The sequence below is a fragment of the Schistocerca americana genome, chromosome 6, assembly GCF_021461395.2.
Source record: "Schistocerca americana isolate TAMUIC-IGC-003095 chromosome 6, iqSchAmer2.1, whole genome shotgun sequence".
NCBI lineage: Eukaryota > Metazoa > Arthropoda > Insecta > Orthoptera > Acrididae > Schistocerca > Schistocerca americana.
Genome location: NC_060124.1, coordinates 633,590,345 through 633,612,521, shown reverse-complemented (window position 1 = coordinate 633,612,521; position 22,177 = coordinate 633,590,345). Strand labels below are relative to the sequence as shown.

Below are 22,177 nucleotides of genomic sequence, written 5' to 3'. Positions count from 1 at the left end.
AATAAATTATTGATAAAATTATTTAATTGAATAGATAATAAATCTACTCACCAAGTGGCAGCAGAACATACACATAAAAGACTGTTGTGATTGGCAAGCTTTCGGAGCCAGTGGCTCCTCCAGACAGAAGCATTGAAGGGGAAGAAAGAAGGGTAAAGGAAAAGGCCTGGAGAGTTCCAGCAAAAGGTGTAGATTTTGGGAAAGTCACCCAGAACTGCGGATCAGGCGAAAAATAGAAACGACACATGTCATATACCAGCTATTATGTAAACACTGTTCAGCTTTCTACATCTGCATGACTACCACCAAATTATTAGTTATGATAAATGGGCATAGGCATAGTGTATATACTGGAAACTCACAATATCCTGTTGCAGGGCATGCTCTACAACATGGCATACGTGACCTCGACACTTGTTTCACCACACATGCCACCTGGATTCTTCCGCCAGACACCAGTTTCTCAGAACTCCGGAGGTGGGAACTAGCACTACAACGTGTCCTCACCACCCACCTCGCCTTAATTTACGTTAATTTCTGCTGTCTCAGCCTTTCTTCACTGTAATTACTCTTTGCTTCACTCTGTTTTAGCTTTCTACATCTTTCATTGTCTTTCCCATCTATTTTCACTACCCCGTCCCGCAGCTGTTGTATACAATACGCTTAGCTTCTCACTCTTATTAACTCATGTACAGTTTTAGTAGTAATCTCTGTCTTGCATATTACCCTGTCTTCCACCTTTATGCTCTCAGGTTTCCGAATATTGCCCGATGCAGTCCCCAACAATTAGTCTTTCCTTCTCATCCTGTACGGTAAGTCACCCATGACCCACGGTTCTGGGTAACTTTCCCAAAATCTACCCCTTTTCTTAGACCTCTCCAGTCCTTTTCCTTCACCCTTCTTGCTTCCCCTGCAACCCTTTAGCCTGAAGAAGGAGTCACTGGCTCCAAACGCTTGCCTATCACAACAGTCTTTTATGTGTGTGTTCTGCCACTGCTTGGCGAGTAGATTTTTTATCTATCCAATTAAATAATTTTATAAAGAGTATCTGTGTGTGATGTTTTTATTGGTATACAACTTGTTATAAACAAAACTTATTTTTACCATTTAATATGTTTCCAGATATTTACCAGTGGGAAAGATGAAATTGGGTTGATTGTACTTGGTTCTGACAAGACACAGACTCTACTTGATTACCCAAATGTGAGTGTGGAATTTCCTCTTGCACTGCCTACATGGCAGATGATATCCTTTGTGGAGAAATCTTTACATGAAAGGGAAATAAAAACAGATTGGATAGATGGTGTTGTTGTTGGCATGCAAGTCTTGAAAAATGAGCTAGAGTAAGTATTTAAAGCTGTCTGTTTTTTGACATTCCTGGAACATGTTCCAGAATGTGTGTTACACAAATCACAGCGACATAGTTGTGACTTTATAAATTTGAATCAATATGTTTTTGTAATGAAAAGGAAACAGAAGGCACAATACCGGCAGAAATAGGAAATTTTTTTGTGTGATTTTACTGTATGAATGTTTTTTACAGTTTTTCAGCTCAATAATTAAGGAGGTATTGATACAAGGCTTTGCCAAAAATCAATCTGTCACCTACAATTCCAGCCCTGTCACTGGCATTCCCTATACCCACAACATGACTGGGCCACCATGAAAGCAGCCACATCATTGTCAAATTCACTGAAACTACTGCATACCAATTTACTTGAGTATGGCTGCTGTTGTGGTCTTCAGTTTGGTTTAAGCACTGCGTCAATACCTTCTCTTCATAGCACTCGGAGGTCGCGATCTGCGACTGTTTTTACAAATGGCAAGATAACTTTTCCTCTAGTTGCTTGTTTTTCAGTGAAAGATGCAAATATTTTAGAATGTAGTGCCTTATGTATATCTGTTAGAATAGCCACAAGGTCTGAAAGTTATTTTCAAATGATTGAGCTCTTCTACAGAGTATTGAAATTCACAGATTCTTCCAACCTGGTCCACCAATGTCTTACATACTCCTCTTCCTCCATGGATTGTTTCCAGCATTTGGAGATGAAACATTAGGCAGCAAAACGTGCCTTATAACCAAAATCTAATGAACATATAATTAAATTAACCAAAGATGTAATGTTGCACTCTCAGGTAAGACTGATCTTGAATGCAAAGCCTAAGTGGAAATTAAATGTACGCTGCAACATTCATCACACTTTTTGTTATTGAAATTATTCACAGTGCCATAGGGAGAACTGAGTTTATGTGTTTTGTAGAGTCAGATACACGCTATGGCGCAGGGTGCTGTCCGTTATTCTCCTGACTATGATGTGCAGGAATGGTAGTCTTCCTTCTTCTTTGGTCTCCATAGTGAATTTGATTTTGTGGCGTGTGGAGTTCAGATGTACAAAGAAGTCAAGAAGTTTGTCTCTTCCATGAGGCCAGATGACAAGTGTGTTATCCACATAACAGAAGAAGAAGAAGAAGAAGAAGAAGAAGAAGAAGAAGAAGAAGAAGGATTTCCATTTGGATGACATCAGGGCCTCTTCCTCGAAGTGCACCATAAATATATTCACAATCTCTGGTCAGAGTGGGCTGCCTATTGCGACTCCATCTGTTTGCGGGAGGGGGGTGTGCCACGAGTCAGTGAAGTGGGAAAGCTGACCAAGTAATATGTGTGACGTGTCATACCTCGACCGATATTGAGAACAGAATAAAAAATTCAGAGGCATTACTTTTCAGCACTCCCATGCATATTCTGTATGCAAGATAAGCTTATGGAGCAGGTTTCTCATTCAGAAATTCTATTTCGGTGTTGATTGTTTACACGAAGACCGTGTTAAGCGTAATGGAAGAAGGAGAAATGTTTATCAGCATTCCAGATTTGGCAGTGGCAGGCTCATGGTCTGCTGAGGCTCTGGTTTATTGTTTCAATACATTGCTGCTTGCATTGCTCAGCATCTCATTTTGTGCGAACATAGAATAGGTAGGTTCAGGAGGGCCATGCTAAATGCCTTGCAGGGCCTCAGTAGTGCCACCCAACTAGCACCTGAGAGGGCAGACAAGTGTTTGCTCATGCGTACGTGATCCTGCAGTGAAGTTGTGTACATTTAGTCAGGAAGTGGGCTTGTATACAGTGAGACAAGTATCCACACAGACAATGTGATGGCATCTGGAGCAGCACAGACTGTCAAGCCCTTAATGCAGCTCTAGAGAGAGGTGAACTGACAGCGGTGCAACTAACAACAATGCCAGACACAGGAATGGCACTGTGTCATCGTATCAGATGAGTCTCGGTTCTGTAACATCGTCACAATTGATGTACTTGTGTGTGGAGGCTCTGATGCCAACAGACCTGGCCAGATTGTACCTGTCATTCCCATGCGGGTCCAGCATGTGATGTGATGGTATGGGGTGCAACTGGATACATATCACAACCTCTGGTTCACATAGCCAGTAATTTGGACAGCAGCCATTGCATTTGTGTTTTGTTAAGGCCTATCGCTGTGCCCTATTTTCAAGGGCTCCATGATGTTATCTTTTAACAAGATAATGCAAGACTACACATCACCTGAGCTGTACTGAGCTACCTCGATACAGAGAGTGTTCCACTGTTGCCATATCCAGCATTTTCTTCAAATCTGTCACCTGTGGAGAACGTCTGTACACAGGATGCCAAGAGATGGGTATGCCACCAGTCGCCAGCCACCAGTCGCCAACCACTACAGTTGATGAACTCCGACATATGACATACAGTTGAGTAGCATGAATTAATGTACCCATGGCTGTAATCCAACCTCGATTTGATATCCAGTGTGATGAGAGCTGTTCTGCTGTTCCAGTTTCAATACTGAAATTCATATATTATTTTTATGCTATCCTTACCAGATTGGACTGTGGTGTCATACAGCATAAAATATCTTACAACGTGTTGAATCAGTGATGAGAAGTGTAGAACAGCCAGCAGGGGAAAGATGTTGGCAATGAGACAGCTTTTATGTAGAACAGCAGTACAGTGTTTTACAGTGCATAATGCTTCCTCAGATTGAGAACAAAATGTGCGGTTTGCTGTCATCCATTTTCACAACATAGCCTTGAAAAATAATGTTGACATTACTGTGCATTTCACTCTGAGGCATATTGCACTCTGAGAATGTTCATCGAATTCAGTTACTTTGTATTATATTTCAGTAACAGTGACATAATAGCAAATTGGACTGTATGTGTTTTTATGGATTTTTTTTCCAGAGACACACTACCATTTCTTCAGATTTATTTAATTTGGGTATAAATCCTTTCCAGCATATATGCTGTACACAAAATGTTGAACATAAAATATAGCTATCTGCTGATTTAACATCTTGCTGAGTATACCAGTACAATGTTTTGTTGTAACAAATAGTTCAATGTATTTTACACACTTATAAACTTATTTATACAGTTATAGTAATTTATACCATTACATTAATGTTGTACCTTAATGTTCTGGAAGACGATATTATAAGGAACCTCATACTTTTCCTGGATAATAGAGTTGTCTATAATGAATTATTGCCTGAAAAAGATCTGTACAAATTTGAGTCAGATCATAACATTTCAAATTGGTCCAAAGATGGGCAACTGAGTTTAAGTTTTCAGAAATGTAAATTGGAGCACATCACAAAACAAATAAAAGACAGTATTGTATGACTACATTATCAAATAATCACAGTTTTAATTGGTCAACTCATACAAATATCTGGATGAAATGAAATGGTGACATAGACTCACTTGTAGGCAAAGCAGAATGCAGACTTCAATTCGTTGGTAAGATACTGGAAAATGCAATCAGTCGATAGAGGACATTGCTTACAAAATACTTGTGTGGCCCATTCTAGAATATTGCTTAAGTATGACCCATAACAAATAAGGCTAATGGCAGACATTGAATGTATACAAAATAGTGTAGCATGATTGATCATAGATTTATTTGATGCATGGGAGAGCATCAAGAAGCTACTAAAAATTGGAAATGCCAGACAAGTGAAGATAGACGCCAAATATATGACAAAACCCAACTTATGAAATTTCAGGAACATGTATTAAGCGAGGTATTTAGGGATTATACAATAACCACATATGTATCACTCCTATAGGGACCATGAAGGCAAGATTAATTACAGCATGCACAGAACCATTTAAAGAATCATTCTTCCCACACTCCACATGAGCACTGAATGGGGAAAAACCATAATGTGTGGTACAACAATGTACTTTGTCGGACAAACCCACAGTGGTTTATACAGTGTGCATGGAGACATGGAATCAGTTGACAGTAGTGGTAATGGTTCATATTGATTCCCATTTCTCTGTTGCAGTAGGTGATCTTATGCCTCTAATTATTTTTTCATTGCTATCTTAACTTGCATTCTTCAATTCAGTTTATTAACCCTTCTTATCTCTTTGTATTAGGGCAAATGTACAGTTAACTTTTAAGGAATTTGTATTTTCAATTTATCAACTGGAGTTTTGTTTCATATGCAGCAGAAATGTTACAAATTATTTGTTTCAGTTTGTTTAGAATAATTTGCTGTTTCACAGGTGCCCTGAAGAAAATAAAAGATCTCGAAAGTGTCTTAATGACAACCGATGGCCTCATATTGACAAGACAGCTGGTTGCCTTGCAGAGGGCAGGGCTTGACGGTCTGAACATCTGCTTAGACACCCTGCAGTCCCAATGCTACAACCAGATCACGAGGAGGAAAGGCTGGGAGCATGCCATGGCTGGCATAGATCTAGCCTTGCAACTTGAATACGACCCTGTGAAGGTATTACTAGTGCAGTTGTCATCGCATGCAGGCTTTCATAAGCAAGAGATATAAATCTGTTGTTAAGAATATCAATACAAGAATCACCATTTTAAAGCAGTACGCCCTCACCCTCGACTCCATCCCCGCTCCCACCCTCACCCCTGTCTCCACACTGCAGCTGAAAGTGAAGGAAGGTATATTAAGACAGAAGAAGTAAATTTTAGCTGAAGATGCTAACAGTTTCGTAGTTTATACAACATAAAAAAGTATGCCTTGCAAGTTTACCAATTAAATATCTTATATTTTCCTCCCAAGAGAGTCTTATGAGACTCAAGATCTTTACAGTTTCTCTTTTTTTCTTTTGTGTCTTTAGTTTAAAATAAGTTTCCTCTATTGTGGTGTTGTTTTGAAAAAAATACTCAATTGTTTGGAAAAATTATTCTTAATTCTGTAGTCACACTTTTGTTGTGTCTAAGTACTACTGGTTTCAGTAGCGAGTACCAGCATCAGTTCATCTTATTATCAAAAATTTCTTTGCAAAATAAAAGTTGACCACTGTGGCCGAGCGGTTCTAGGCACTTCAGTCCAGAACCATGCTGCTGCTGCTACGGTCGCAGGTTCGAATCCTGCCTCAGGCAGGGATGTCCTTAGGTTAGTTAGGTTTAAGTACTTCTATGTCTGGGGGACTGATGACCTCAGATGTTAAGTCCCATAGTGCTTAGAGCCATTTGAACCATTTTGCAAAATAAAAAGCTTCTGTACAACTGCAAACTAGACATACCATTTTCAGGGTGCAGTTCACACCTATTGAAAGCACAACAGTGACCTTTACTTTTAGTAGATAAGACACCTACTGGGGTAAGTGACTTGATGAATGCACACAAGAAGTTGTCATTTATTCCGTATGTAGCTGCCATGCAGAATCATATTTTGTATTAGTTGGTCCTTACTCTTCCAAAAGGTTAAACCTTGTCTCTGCAGCCACAGCTTCCTCTCTTCAGCAGTTGTTTTCATCTCCATGTGTGAAGAAAATCCCATTCATTGATCATATTGTTTAAGTAGGATGTTCTCAGTCATCCCCTTGTTTTCTTACCTATGATCTTGCCTTCAGAAATGTTTTTTAAAAGATTATCATCTCCAGTTAAGTGTCCAGTGTATTTTGCTTTGCTCTGGCCTATAACTTTCAGTGGTTCCTTCTTCTCTCCTATTTCCTTTAATTTTTCTGTCAATGCAGCTAGTTCTTGTACTTCTCCTCCATAACCACATTTCAGCAGGTTTGAGGTGAGCTTCCTTTGGCTTTTCTAATGTACAGATTTTGCATCTGTGTGTCAGAACACTCCACACAAAGGTCTTTACAAATATTTTCTTAATGTGGGAGCTGATATGTTTATTCAGTTGCAGCTTCTTCTTATTTTGGAAGGAACTCTTCACCTGTGCTATTCTTTTCTTGAATGCCTTGAAATATTGATTGTTTTCTTGCAAAATGCTACTGAGATAGTGAATTTCAGTTCCTTTCTTGAGTTGCTCATTGCCTGTTCTTGCGTCAGTCCTGCCTCCACCTCCTTTCTTGTCTGTAGCCATAACTTTTGTCTTCTTTGTATTCATTTTTAGCTTTAGTTTTACCATTTCTTGATTTAAGGCCTGAAACATTTTATTTAGTTCCTACTCTGATTTACTATTGTGATGTCGTCAATCTGCAGTGTATATGCATGCAATTAAGTCTCCATATCGACATCATGCTCCAAAAACCACCTAACTGTGTGTGACAGGGGGTACGTCTCATGCCACCAACTGACCCCCTCTGCCTTGTTCCACTTGTGAACAGTGTTTGGGAAGAATGACTGTCAGTACGCTTCTGTATTATCTCTAACTTCTCAAATTTTCTTCTCGTGATCATTTCGTGAATTGTACATGAGAGAAACTATTATGTTGTCAGACTCTTCTCGGAAACTACTCTCTCGAAACATGGGTAGTAAATCTTTCCGTGATGCACAACTGCTCTCTTATGGCATCTACCACTGGAGTTGCTGAGCATCTCTGTAATGATCTCACAGTGACTAAATGATCCTGTGACAAAACACTCCGCACTTCATTGGATCTTCTTTCTCTCTTCTGTCAGTCGTACTGGGTAAGGACACAGGGGTAATTTACATTCACTTAAGATTCTTCCTGTGGATGTTAGTCTGGCATCTGCTTTTCTATTGCTGTTTTGTGTGATCATTCCACTTTAAGGTTGCTCTGAATAGTTACTTCTAGATATTTTATGGTAGATTCTGTTTCCAGCAATTTGTCATTAATAGTGTAGTTGTACAGTATTGGATTTCTTTTCCTGTGTGTGTGTGTGTGTGTGTGTGTGTGTGTGTGTGTGTGTGTGTGTGTGTGATATGTTACATTTATTTATGTGCAGGGTCAACTGCCAGAGCCTGCATCATTCACCAATCCTTTGCAGGTCATTGTGCAAATTGATACTGTCTTCTGTTGTTGACACTTTCTTATGGACAAGTGTAATACCTGTGAACAATATTAAGGAGCCTCTGACACTTTCTACTGGATCATTTATATACATTGTAAATGTAATGGCCCTATCACATTTCCTTGGAGTATTCCAGAAATTACCTTTTGATTCTTGTCATCTTTTCTTTGTTGTTGTTATTACTTCCTTGATGAACATATTAAGGAAGTAAGGTGATAGAAGGCACCCGTCTCTCACTGCCCTTCTGGTTTTCCTTCTTTCATATCCGGTTCAGTACTCTGACTTTTGTATATACTCAAAATTAATCATCTGTCCTTCCAGTTTGGACATTACTTTAAGGAATGATGATATAATGGTAATCTGTTTATTAAACAATATTTTAATGATACACTATGCTTTCTGATCATATAGTGGCTTGATGATGGAATTTGATACTGAAATTAGTAATCATTAGACAAAATAAAAGTGAAGCTATAATAAAAGAAAGTAATATTTTGGATCATGTCAGTCGTTGTTCCAAACAACTGCACGTCAGGAATAGGTTCAAATGGCTCTGAGCACTATGCAACTTAACTTCTGAGGTCATCAGTCGCCTAGAACTTAGAACTAATTAAACCTAACTAACCTAAGGACATCACACACATCCATGCCCGAGGCAGGATTCGAACCTGCGAACGTAGCGGTCACTCGGTTCCAGACTGTAGCGCCTAGAACCGCACGGCCACTCCGGCTGCCTAGGAATAGGTACTAAATTATTTGTCCGCTGATGACCTCACAGCTTAGAACACTAAAACACAAATGTTAATTGTTTGTTATGTGCCCTGGTAGAGTGTACAACTGTTTACAGTTCACGATTGGTTGTTGGAGCTTGGGCGTTACTCACATAGTGTATTTGGTGCATGGTGCAGAAAAAGGCAGTGTCCAGAAAAGTAAACAAATGTAAAGGCAAAAGTTTCATGACAGGATGTTGTGTCACCATACTTGGAAGACAATTATAGCCAAAGACAGAAATTTAAAAGAAACTGGCTCATTTGAGCTGTGGAGACCTAGTCGAGGATTCTCAGTAGATAATTGTTAGCACAGTAGAATTTATAAAGAGACAATGTCAGTTCGTGTGAGGGAAGGTTGATTGGTAAGTACCTATCAGCTTTCTCATAAAACTCACAATTTGAAGAATACACATCAAGGAAAAGGTAGAAGTCCAACAGTGTCAAATCTAGACAATAATATCGATCATCCAACAGTTTTGCAAAATCCCCAGTTGTACTTACTTTACTTACTTACTTACTAACTTACTCAGATTTGCTGTGTACCATACAAGGAACTGGTTTCCACTAGTTCACTCGATCAGCTGCCAAGTTCTCACCTTCCTCCAAGTTTGTGTCCATGCATTGAAGATTCATTGCAAAAGTTCCAGGTGTTAAAAGGTCTTCCTGTACATCTGTATCTGTCCATTGATTTCCACAACAGTGTTGATTTTGGGATTCTTCCACCTTACATGTGTAGAACATAACCTGCAATCTTCAGTCTTCTTTCAACAATAATTTTGTGCAGGCTGTGTAGACCTCGTATTCTCAGCACTACATCATTTGTAACTTGGTTGGGTTAACATCTTCAGAATTCATCTCTAGCATTGTTGGTGAAAAATATGGAGACTGTGTGCTGATTTTACTGACATTTTCCAAGTCTCACAAATATAAACAATAAAGGAGTACACTCAAAGCTTTGTTGACATATTACAGACCTAATTGCCATATGGACTGATTTTCCAGTTCTGCTGGTGATTTCTGCATCTGTGACCTCATTATTACATATAAAGCTACCGAGATACGGCAATCTGTCAACATCTTGTAGTATCTTCTATTGCACTGTAATCGGGGAAGAGACGAGTAATTTCCACTTACTTTGCACATTCTGTTTGCCTTATCTCTATTAATTTTCAGCTGTACACAATAGGGCATTTAATGAGAAAGCAGATAAAAATTAACTTGATGCCTTCCAAGGTGACGGTCTCTACTAAGTCTCTACTCCTTCAAGTCTGACTATGTAAGTGTAGACCAGAGATGGTTTAAATTCAGAGAAATAGTATCGACATCAATTAAGAGATATATACCAAATAAATTGAATGGATACCAAATAAATTAAAAGGGTGGTGCACAAAATATGTCAAAACTCAGCTGCAGAAGCAATGAAAAAAAGCATGTCAAAATTTAAAAGAATGCAAAATCTCCAAGATTAGCGATGTTTTACTGAAGCTCGAAACTTAGGGTGGGTTTCAGTGGAAGATGTGTTTAATAATTCCCATAGTGAAACTTCGTTTTGAAATCTGGAAGAAAATCCAAAGAGTTTCTGGTTGAATGTATAGTACACCAATGGCAAGACACAACCAATACCTTCACTGCGCAATAGCTGTGGTAATGTTACTGATGACAGTGCTACTAAAGCAGAGTTACTAAACACGGATTTCTGAAATTTCTTCACCAAAGACAACAAAGTAAATATTGCAGTATTCAAATCAAGAACAACTGCAACTGTGAGTAACTTAGTAGTAGCTCTCCTCAGTGTCATAAACAATTTATGTTTCTTTCAGAGAATGTTGATACAATAGCTCCATTAGAAATCATATATAGCCGCTCATTTGATAAAGATCCATACCTAGAGACTGAAAAGTTGCTCAGGTCACACCAATGCTCAAGAAAGAAAAGAGGAGTAATCTACTAAATAACAGACTCATATCACTAATGTTGATTTGCATTAGGATTTTGGAACATATATTGTGTTTGAATATTTTGAATTATCTCAAAGGTAATGATTCATTGATAAATAGCTAAGATAGATTCAGAAATATCGACCTTTTAAAACACAGCTAGCTCTTTAGTCACACAAAGTAATAAGTGCTGTCGACTGGGGATCTCAAATTGATTCCATATTTGTAGATTTCCAGAAGACTTTTTGAAACAGTTCCTCACAAGCATTTTCTAATCATATTGTGTGCCTATGGAGTATTGTCTGAGTTGTACAACTGGATGTGTGGTTTCCTGTCAGAAAGGTCACAGTTCATAGTAATTGATGGAAAATCATCAAGTAAAAAAGAAGTGATATCTGACATTCCTCAAGGAAGTGTTATAGACCACCTGCTGTTGCCGATCTACATTAACAATTTAAGAGAGAATCTGAGCAGTCCTCTTAGATGATGCTATCATTTACAGTCTCGCAAATCATTTACTGTCTTGTAAAGTGATCAGATGATCAAAATGAACTGCAAAATGATTTAGGCTACCTATCCATATGATGCAAAAAGTGGTAACTGACCTTAAATAATAAAAATTTTTATGTCATCTGCACGAGTAGTAAAAGGCATCTACTAAATTTTGTTTACATGATAATTCACACAGATCTAAAGGCTGTGAAGTCTACTGAATACTTAGGAATTACATTTACAAATAACTTAAATTGGAATGCTCACATAGATAATGCGGTGGCAAAGCAAACAAAAGACTGTGATTTAATAGTAAAACATTTAGAAGATTAGGATTACTGAAGAGACTATCTACAACTATACTTGTCTGTCCTCTTTTGGAGTATTCTGCATGGTGTGGGATCCTTACCAGATAGGACTGACAGAGGACATCATTTAAAAGTTCAAAGAAAGGCAGCTCATTTTGTATTATTGGGAAACAGGAAAGTGCATGCCACAGATATCACATGTGAATTGGGGTGGCAGTCATTAAAGCAAAAGCATTTTGCTGGAGCAGGTTCTTAAAATTTCAATCATCAACTTTCTCCTCTGAATGTGAAAATATTTTGTTAGAGCCCTCTTACATAGGGAGAAATGATCATTGTAATGAAATAAGAGAAATCAGAGCTTGTACGGAAATATTGAAGTGTTTGTTTTTCCTCAAATGCTGTAGGGGAGTGGAATGGTAGATAAATAGGTTGAGGGTGGTTCTCTGAACCCTCTGCCAGCATTTAATTGTGAATTACAGACTAGTCATGCAGATATAGATAATGTAGATAGACTTTCAATATTGTGCACCGATTCTCTAATTTTATACATTGCTCAAATACTTTCGTGGCGCTTTGGAGTGACCCCTTCAAAATAACACTTTACCAGTCTTCTTAATATGTATTTTGGTAACCAGGTTGATAAGAAGTTACAACAATACTCTCTTATTACTCCCCAGTTTTGGGTTTTATTAATGAACAAAGTCGCCGCAGTGTTCCATAACAATTACGGGTTGAAGTTTCCTGCTGATGGAACCAATATGATTTTCTGTGTTTCTGAGCATACAGGTTGTGTACGCTGTTTGGAGTCTGGTGTATGCTGAATCAAATGTTTTTATTGTTGTGATCTTCCATCTGAAGATTGGTTTCATGGAGTTGCCCATGCTAGCCTATCCTGTGTGACCCTCTTCACCTCTGCGTAACTACTACAGCGTACAATAACTTGAACTTGCTTACTGCAGTCAGTTTTTGGTCTCCTACAGTTGTTACCCCCATTATATTCACAGATGACCACATATTGTGGAAATTGCATATTGTAATGTAGGATGCAATAATAACGTACGGAAAGTTTCTGTTGAAAATTACGAATTATTTAGGAATAAAGCAGATGGCTCACCAAAAGGCAGAAGCACTGTCTCATTGATAGGCACACGAACAATAGGTTTGTAGAATGAGATTTTCACTGTGCAGTGGAGTGTGCACTGATATGAAACTTCGTGGCAGATTAAAAGTGTGTGCCGGACTAAGAGTCAAACTCGGGACCTTTGCCTTTTGTGGGCAAGTGCTCTACCATCTGAGCTATCCATGCATGACTCACGACCCGTACTCACAGCTTTACTTCCACCAGTACCTCGTCTTCTACCTTCCAAGCTAAAAGGTACGTTGCTTGGCGAGCTTCCAGAATGCACTTTCTTTTTCTAGCTGTAGGGAAAACATGCGCGTGCGTGCACACACACACACACACACACACACACACACACACACACACACACACTCACTCACATGCGCATGCATGTCTCCTTATGTTGTGGTCTCTCAACTGCCAGCTCTTTACTGGCCCATGGTGAGTGTTCTGGAGTGAGGTGGGGCTTTAGAGTGGGGTAGGATGGGGTGGGTTGAGGCAATGTGAGGGATGGAGAGAGATGGGAGGGGTTTGGAGGGCAGCATTTAGTGGCTCGTGGGAGAGTGGGGAGCCATCTGTGGGCTAGCTAGGGGTGCTGGTAGAGGGGTCAGGCGACAGACAGCTGGGCACTCATAGACTAGGGTGTGACGTGAGATAACAGCACACAACTACCTGATTGGGAAGGGGGGAGAGGGGGGGGGGGGGAGGGAGGGGGGCAGGGGCGTGTGTTTGTGGGGGGGGGGGCAGGGGGGCTGGTAGTTAACTTGGATTTAGGCCAGGAAGCAAAGGATGTGCTGTAAGTATGGCTACGAAAGTTGAGTATTCTTAAATAAGATCAGCTGGTGGCAATGTATTGGAAAGTAACTGGCACACAAAGTGCAATTTTGGCTCCTTTTTCTTTGTGAATTTTAAATAGTCTGCAGAGCAAATTGAATTAGGAGGATCAGGCATTTGTGTGGATCTAGGAAAGTAAATTGTAGAGCCAGATAAAAGGCGCGCAAGACAGGAGGGGTACTACTGCTCATCACTGCTGTATCGTGCTACTAGTACATGTCAGTGTGAGTGCACCGAGAGTGGTGTTGCCGTACATGCGTCTTTAAATTGGTCACCCACTGATCATTGCAGGCTGGCTGCTGGATTCTGTCTCTGGGAGCCAAGCATGTGGCGCGGTCGCTGCCATGCCATCTGCTGGTGACTCGCACATGTATTAGTGTGGAACAGTGCTGACTGATTCTCTGTGTGATTCTAGTTTGTAATGTGCACATCAGTGTTCTGTGTCTTGTTGAGTCCTTAGAGGCATATTGTTCGGAGGTTATTATTAAAGCCATATTTGTGCGACTTGGATCACACTTCAGTATTACTTGGTTATTACATCACCACAAACATATGGACCGGGAATGTACATGCTTTGACAGTTTGCTACGTCTCTCTCTTCTAGGACTGACATGGTAGCTGCCTTGCATTTCTTAATGACTCTGACCTTGTCAACCACAAACCGAATCTTAGTACAGTCATGATTTCCCTGAAGAGATTACATGACAGCAGAGACTTGTAAAATTGTGTTACCCATTTCTCTAGCCAGTGAAGATTCATTCTGTACCTTCAGATACAGTGTCATGTAGGAGTAGAACAGCAAGAAATACATAGCTCCTCTAACCGTAATGACAGTTTATCACCTCCCAACACTACATGTGCCAATGTTTCAGTGCATTTTTGAATATGTTTGTTAACAGATTCATCAACACAACAAAGATTTACGATCTCAGTAGCATCTTATTTCTTAACTCATACTTTACTATTCATCAGAATCTTCATCGCTGCTCTTTGATTCGTCAGAGCTCCCTGCCGTACTTTGTTTTATTTCATAGTCAGAATTAGGTGAAATACCACCTACCGTATTTACTCAAATCTAAGCTGCACTCAAACCTGAAAAATGAGACTCGAAATAAAGGAAGGAAAAAAAAAAATTCCCGAATCTAAGCCGCACCTGAAATTTGAGACTCGAAGTTCAAGGGGAGAGAAAAGTTTTAGGCCGCACCTCCAAATCGAAACAAAGTCGGTCCATTGTAATATGAGACACAATTTAGGTCGAATGAATGATGATACAGCTACAGTAGTTTGGTTCGAGTCGTAAGCTTAGCACTTAAGCTTTACCAGGTAGCCTTTGCTATGCGTCAGGCCCTCCGTCCGTATTTATACTGGTACCCTTCCTTTTTCACGTGCTTCGTCTGGTTTGAATCAATTGCTTATTTTGCTTTGATCTGATAAGTGCCGTTTTCCTTGTTATAGGCGTTTATGTCACTCTAAGCTGAAAATACATTACTGTACTGTGTCATGCATTGTTTGTCGCATTCTGATAGTGCGTGTTTGCGGCCTGTCGTCGCTCGCGGATTGGCTTGCTTTTATGCACGCTACCACCGCCTACAATTAAAAAAAAAAAAAAAAAGAGAGAGAAATCATCTCATTAGCGAAACAATGGCAAGAGACTATTTGTTGTTACTTACACTGCTGCTTTCTTAAATAATGATCAACAAGAACCAAATAATAGACTGCATATGATAGAACATGTTCTGAACGAGAGTTAGGCGAAAATTTATCTCCGTTTGAAAATCTTTGTGGCCGCTTCTTTAGTACATCAAATTCTGCACAGAAATTAGAGTCATCTTAGATTTAAAAATCTAGTCAGTTGCCGTGCTTCAGTTCTGACTGTATCACTATTAGGCATAAGAATAATATGAATATAAACATGACACGATACGTATATTCTTCCACATTTGCTGTTGTCTCACTCTAGTTTCGTAGTTTATTAGGCAGACAGGATTTAAATAAGATAGCAGCAAACACGAAAGAATACGTGGCAACATGTTTATATTCGTATTACTCTTATGATGAAGAGAATACTGCATGTGATTCACATTTCATCAGGTTCCTATAAGCAACCATCTCTTCTCACAGGTAGGAAAAAATTCAGAACGTAGAGTTGGCCATATTGACAAACATCCGAAACAGTCTTGCCAGTCGGATTTTCGTAATACATTGAAGTTCTGCTACATTCGAAGATGAACAATACGGAATTTATATTTACTTCGTTGGATAATGTATGAAAATCGTCTTCCACCTTTTTTTTTTAATTTATTTACTGACGCAGAGGTTTTGGCGCCAGTATTTATCTTTGTGCCTACGAAGCATGCCTGTGTAGCGCTACATATATTCGACGGCAAAAGTTAGTTGTGGCAGCACCTACCGACATTTTTCAGAACTTCCACTTGCTTTGCACTCGATTCTAAGCCGCAGGCGGTTTTTTGGATTACAAAAACCGGAAAAAATGCGGCTTACATTTGAGTAAATATGGTACATCCTCTCCTTTGGATTCAACTTCTTAAGTATTATCTTTCAAGTCAACACCTGCTAATCTGTGAGACCGAAATGATGAGCCATACTACTCTATTTCACTGTGCCTGTTTGTTTCATTTGTATAACATTTTATTCCATCATAGATGCTGCACTTACAGTTTCATATATGCATTGCAGCAGCAGACACAATAAAAGTAGCAATCAGCAGTGCTTAGTTTGTGAATGGGTAAAAAATATGCCGTTGTCCCAGTTCCACATATCCCCAAAATTTGATTCTGTCAAATTCTGTACTCTCTGAAATCAAATGTTTAATCCAAAGATGAAAGTGAACAAGTTTGATGCAGTATTGCTAATATTGTTTATTACTCATCTTGCTGGATGAAGTGCATACTGTGTCCTTTCTGAAAGGTTTGCAGAAGTAATGCACATACCAGTTTTCTAAAAACTTACATTGAGATTGTGCTCTCCTTCCTCTTGTACAAATTAGTAGAGCCCTTCAGATTACTCCACAATATGCCTCTTGGCAAGGTGGTAACGACAGTATTATGAAAAGGATAGATTGGCACTCACTGTATAGTGTAGATGTTGTGTTGCAGGCAGGGGGAAAAAAAAAAAAAATACACCACCCATTAAACACGTAAGCTTTTGGTGCAAACCTCCCCCCCCCCCCCCCCCTTCCCACACACACACGCACACACACACACACACACACACACACACACACACACACACACACACACACACACACATGCGCGCAAATGCAGATCACACATACATGACCACGGTCTCTGGCTGCTAGGGCCAGACTGGGAGCAACTGCGCATCATGGGAGAAACAACAGTCATATGTGTGTGTGTGTGTGTGTGTGTGTGTGTGTGTGTGTGTGTGTGTGTGTCTTGTCCACTTACGAAGAAGACTTTCTGATCGAAAGCTTACGTGTTTAGTAGTCTTTTTGTTGTGCTTGTCTGTGACCTAACATTTCCTGTGTACAGTGAATAGCAATGTATTTTTTTATAATATGGTCATTATTCCAGCCTAGATTTTCTATTGTTTGTTTCCTTTTAAGACCTTATAGAGACAGTTACTGACAATTTCTTTTTTCTTATTGGAGAAAAGTAAAACCATATGGGGGCAGACGTAGATTGTGAATGAATATGGAATAGAGTATTTTTATTCTCCCTGTATGCAGTGTCAATAACTTCACCTCACACACTTCATTTCTGGCAGCACCTCCTCCTCAACACATGACTGTCCCCCACCACCTCACCATAGTCTTCAAGTTACATCCTATAGCACTTCTGGGTGGACAAATAGATGAAGGATGTAGTTTAAAACAGTATAACTAAACTTAAAAGCCGAACTGCCCTTTTATAGAGACTGCCATCATTATTTAAACATACTAAACAACATCAAAACAGTCAAAAGAAATTGTTTTTCAAAAGAGCAGAAAATTGTAGTGAAATTCATGAAAGGATTGTTTTAAATTGTTATATCTTAAATCTGTCAGCATTTCCCAAGATTTTCTGGCTTAATTAAGACTAGGTCATGCCACCACAGTGGTCAAACAGTGGACTTGCCTTCGAGAGGACAACGGACCCGAGTCCCATCGGGCCACCAAAATTTGGGTTTTCCTTGATTTCCCTAAATGATTTAAGACAAATTCTGGGATGGTTCCTTTGAAAAAGATGACATTCAGCTGAGGAAGCTACACAGTGCTGGTGGAAACACGAGTATTTCAGAGCACACCATCCATTGCACATTGTTAAACATAGGGCTCTGCTGCAGACAACCCCTGTATGTTCCCATGTTGACAACACAGTTGAATTACAATTTCTGTGGCTCAGGAGCATTGAGATTGGGCAGTGATTCAATAGAAATGTGTCATCTGGTTTGAATCATTCGAGTTTCGCATTACACCTGCTTGACGGTTTTGTGCACATACACTGTCAACAGAGTGAATTGGTGCTTGAAATGTGCACTTTGCTACAGACTTAGGCCAGTGGGAGCAATATTATGCTATGGAGGACATTCACCTGGTCTTCTATGGGTCCTGTGGTAGTAACTGAAGGCTCCATAACAGCTTTGTTCTGTGTGAACATTATTGTGCACTGTCCGCACCCTGTCCCTAATGAAGGTGACATGTTTCAACAATATGACTTTCAGTGTCACGAGGCCAGAATCAAATTCACCCCTTCTGAATCTGATGGAATACATCTGCGATGCTATCAGATACCAGTTCTGCACCCAGAAACCACTGATCTGCAATTTATGGGAATTACATGACCTGTGCTTAGACATGCGGTGCTGCATAATGCTGGGAACATACCTCACATAATGCTGGGAACATACCTGAAATTTGTTGAACTTGTCCCACACAAAATCACTGCTGTATTGTGTTCCAACAGTGGACAAACACATTATCAAACAGGAGGTCATAGTGTTTTGTCTCATCAGTTTATATATTCAATGCTTGAATGAAAGGTGTGCTCTTTTCCTTTTTTCTGCCATTGCGTGTATGTGTAAAGCAGGATGTTCTACCATTTGGGCTTGTTTATATGATGGCTGTCAGTATTACCACCTGCACAGATACTAAATGCTCCTTTTGTGAAGACCTTTTATCTTGAGAACACTTTTAACTTTGTTTCACAAATGGCAGCACAGTTTCAAGAAAGCTTCTTAATTTCATGTAATAGTTAAAATAATACCTTCAGCGAAAGATGTGTGCGTTGGAGTGGGGAAAAAGATTGGAGATGTATGTAGTTTAATTTTCATAAATTGTTAAGAAGGTTAACAGCTTGGCATGCTAAGATAAATTCTGACATTCTCTAAAAAGAGAGAAAAAGATTAATTTAACAGAATCAGTGAGGTATACAAATATAACAACAGACTTGTAGAACCATTATTTTGTAGGTTAGATTAGATTAGATTCAGCTTTTGTTCCAAGACCCAAAACATGAGACGATTCTCATGGGTGAGTAACATGCCAGAAAGTATAACATAAAAAATATAAAACATTTGAATACCCTGATCATTTGTCAGGAGATTGTCAAACTAGGTGAATACAATACAAACTGGAACAGCTAATATTTTCAGAATTGATACGCTGTCAGACTGAAACACTGTTATGCACTATTAATAAATTTATCAAACAAAAAGTACATAATCTTGACTGTTATGGCAAAGTGCTCTCAGAACTGAAATCTAACAGACATCCTTATTTAAGCTGGCCTAACAGCCACTGTTAAGATATTCATCTATTGAGTAGGATGAGTTATCTATCAAAAAGTCTTTCAAACTCTGTTTAAACCATGCTTTATCTGATACCAAGTTTTTAATGGTGACTTTCTTCCACAGATAAATTGTGTTGTAATGCGAGGTTTTAATGAAGATGAAGTGTGCAGTTTTGTGGAGTTAACAAAAGAGAAAAATGTTGATGTAAGATTTATCGAGTACATGCCTTTCAGCGGCAACAAATGGAATGATGGGAAGATGGTCTCATTTTGTGAAATGCTCCAAATAATTAGAAAGCAGTGGCCTAATTTTGATCCTCTTCCCAATGGGCCCAATGATACCTCAAAGGTACGTGCAGTATTACGTATGAACATACATTGAAAATAATTTAATGTTTATGACTTACTACCAATCACAAGAATACTTCACATCTGCTGGTGGTATGAGAGATAGACTGGTTTAGTTACATATTTCTCATCCCATTCAGTAAGTCTGTCCTGGCCTGGGTTTCTCTGCAGCTTTTCTGCAACTCTCCCCATTTCCTAAACCTTGACAATCCTTTTCTTTCTTCCCTTTTCCTTCCCCTTATTGTTTCTGCCAGAAGAAGAAGCCACTGGCTCCGAAAGCTTACACATTTCCATAACTTTAAGGGGAGTTAGAAGGGGAAAACATTCTTTTTCACTTTTTCGGGTTTTTATCTGATTATAAAATTTGCCATTTTCCAAATAAAATGATATGTATATTACTTATAAACTTGTGTGAGAAGTATTTCATTTTATTTTCTAAAATATAATCTACACCAGTTGAAAATGTTAAAATTTTTACATGCATTACTTCAAGACCTAATAAAATCGGTAATTTTTTATATACAGGGTAGTCCATTGATCGTGACCGGGCCAAATATCTCACGAAATAAGTGTCAAACGAAAAAACTACAAAGAACGAAATTTGTCTAGCTCGAAGGGGGAAACCAGCTGGCGCAATGGTTGGCCTGCTATAAGGCGCTGCCATAGCTCAAACTGATATCAACTGTGTTTTTTAAAATAGGAACCCCATTTTTTATTACATATTCATGTAATACATAAAGAAATATGAATGTTTTAGTTGGACCACTTTTTTCAGTTTGTGATAGATGGCACTGTAATAGTCACAAACATATGTCTCATAATTTTAGACGAACAGTTGGTAACAGGTAGGTTTTTTAAATTAAAATACAGAACCTAGGTACATTTGAACATTTTATTTCGGTTGTTCCAATGTGATACATGTACCTTTGTGAACTTATCATTTCTGAGAACGCATGCTGTTACGGCGTGATTACCTGTGAATACCACATTAATGCAATAAATGCTCAAAATGATGTCTGTCAACCTCAATGCCTTTGGCAATACGTGTAATGACATTCCTCTCAACAGTGAGTAGTTTGCCTTCCGTAATGTTCGCACATGCATTGATAATGTACTGACGCATGTTGTCAGGCATTGTCGGTGGATCACGATAGCAAATATCCTTCAACTTTCCCCACAGAAAGAAATCCGGGGACGTCAGATCCGGTGAACGTGCGGGCCATGGTATGGTGCTTTGACGACCAATCCACCTGTCATGAAATGTGCTATTCAATACTGCTTCAACCGCACGCAAACTATGTGCCGGACATCCATCATGTTGGAAGTACATCGCCATTCTGTCATGCAGTGAAACATCTTGTAGTAACATTGGTAGAACATTACGCAGGAAATCAGCATACATTGCACCATTTAGATTGCCATGGATAAAATGGGGGCCAATTAAGCTTCCTCCCTTAATGCCACACCATACATTAACCTGCCAAGGTCGCTGCTGTTCCACTTGTCGCTGCCATCGTAGATTTTCCGTTGTCCAATAGTGCATATTATGGCGGTTTAGGTTACCGCTGTTGGTGAATGATGCTTCATCGCTAAATAGAACACATGCAAAAAATCTTTCATCGTCTCATAATTTCTCTTGTGCCCAGTGGCAGAACTGTACATGACATTCAAAGTCATTGGCATGCGATTCCTGGTGCATTGAAATATGGTACGGGTGCAATCAATGTTGATGTAGCATTCTCAACACCGACGTTTTTGAGATTCCCAATTCTCGCGCAATTTGTCTGCTACTGATGTGTGGATTAGCTGCCCCAGCAGCTGAAACACCTACTAGGGCATCATCATTTGTTGCAGGTCATGGTTGATGTTTCACATGTGACTGGACACTTCCTGTTTCCTTAAATAATGTAACTATCAGCGAATGGTCCCGACACTTCAATGATGTTGTCCAGGATACCGAGCAGCATACATAGCACACGCCCCTTGGGCATTTTGATCACAATAGCCATACATCAACACGATACCGACCTTTTCCGCAATTGGTAAACGGTCCATTTTAACACGGGTAATGTATCACGAAGCAAATACCGTCCGCACTGGCGGAAAGTTATGTGATACTACATACTTATATGTTTGTGACTATTACAGCAGCTGGCCGAAGTGGCCGAGTGGTGTTAGGCGCTACAGTCTGGAAACGCACGACCGCTACGGTCGCAGGTTCGAATCCTGCCTTGGGCATGGATGTGTGTAATGTCCTTAGGTTAGTTAGGTTTAAGTAGTTCTAAGTTCTAGGGGACTGATGACCTCAGAAGTTAAGTCCCATAGTGCTCAGAGCCATTTGAACCATTTTTGACTATTACAGCCTAAACTA

At 39.4% G+C, this 22,177-nt stretch overlaps 1 protein-coding gene across 1 annotated transcript in view; it reads left to right on the top strand.

The window, feature by feature from the left end:
- LOC124620352 (molybdenum cofactor biosynthesis protein 1-like) overlaps positions 1-22,177 on the top strand; it is a 66,390-nt gene that overhangs the window by 181 nt on the left and 44,032 nt on the right. Inside the window, exons 2-4 of the mRNA XM_047147024.1 lie at positions 1,123-1,343; positions 5,537-5,792; positions 19,583-19,807. Of these exons, the coding sequence (XP_047002980.1) occupies positions 1,123-1,343; positions 5,537-5,792; positions 19,583-19,807 (702 nt within the window). The remainder of the gene's footprint in view (positions 1-1,122; positions 1,344-5,536; positions 5,793-19,582; positions 19,808-22,177) is intronic.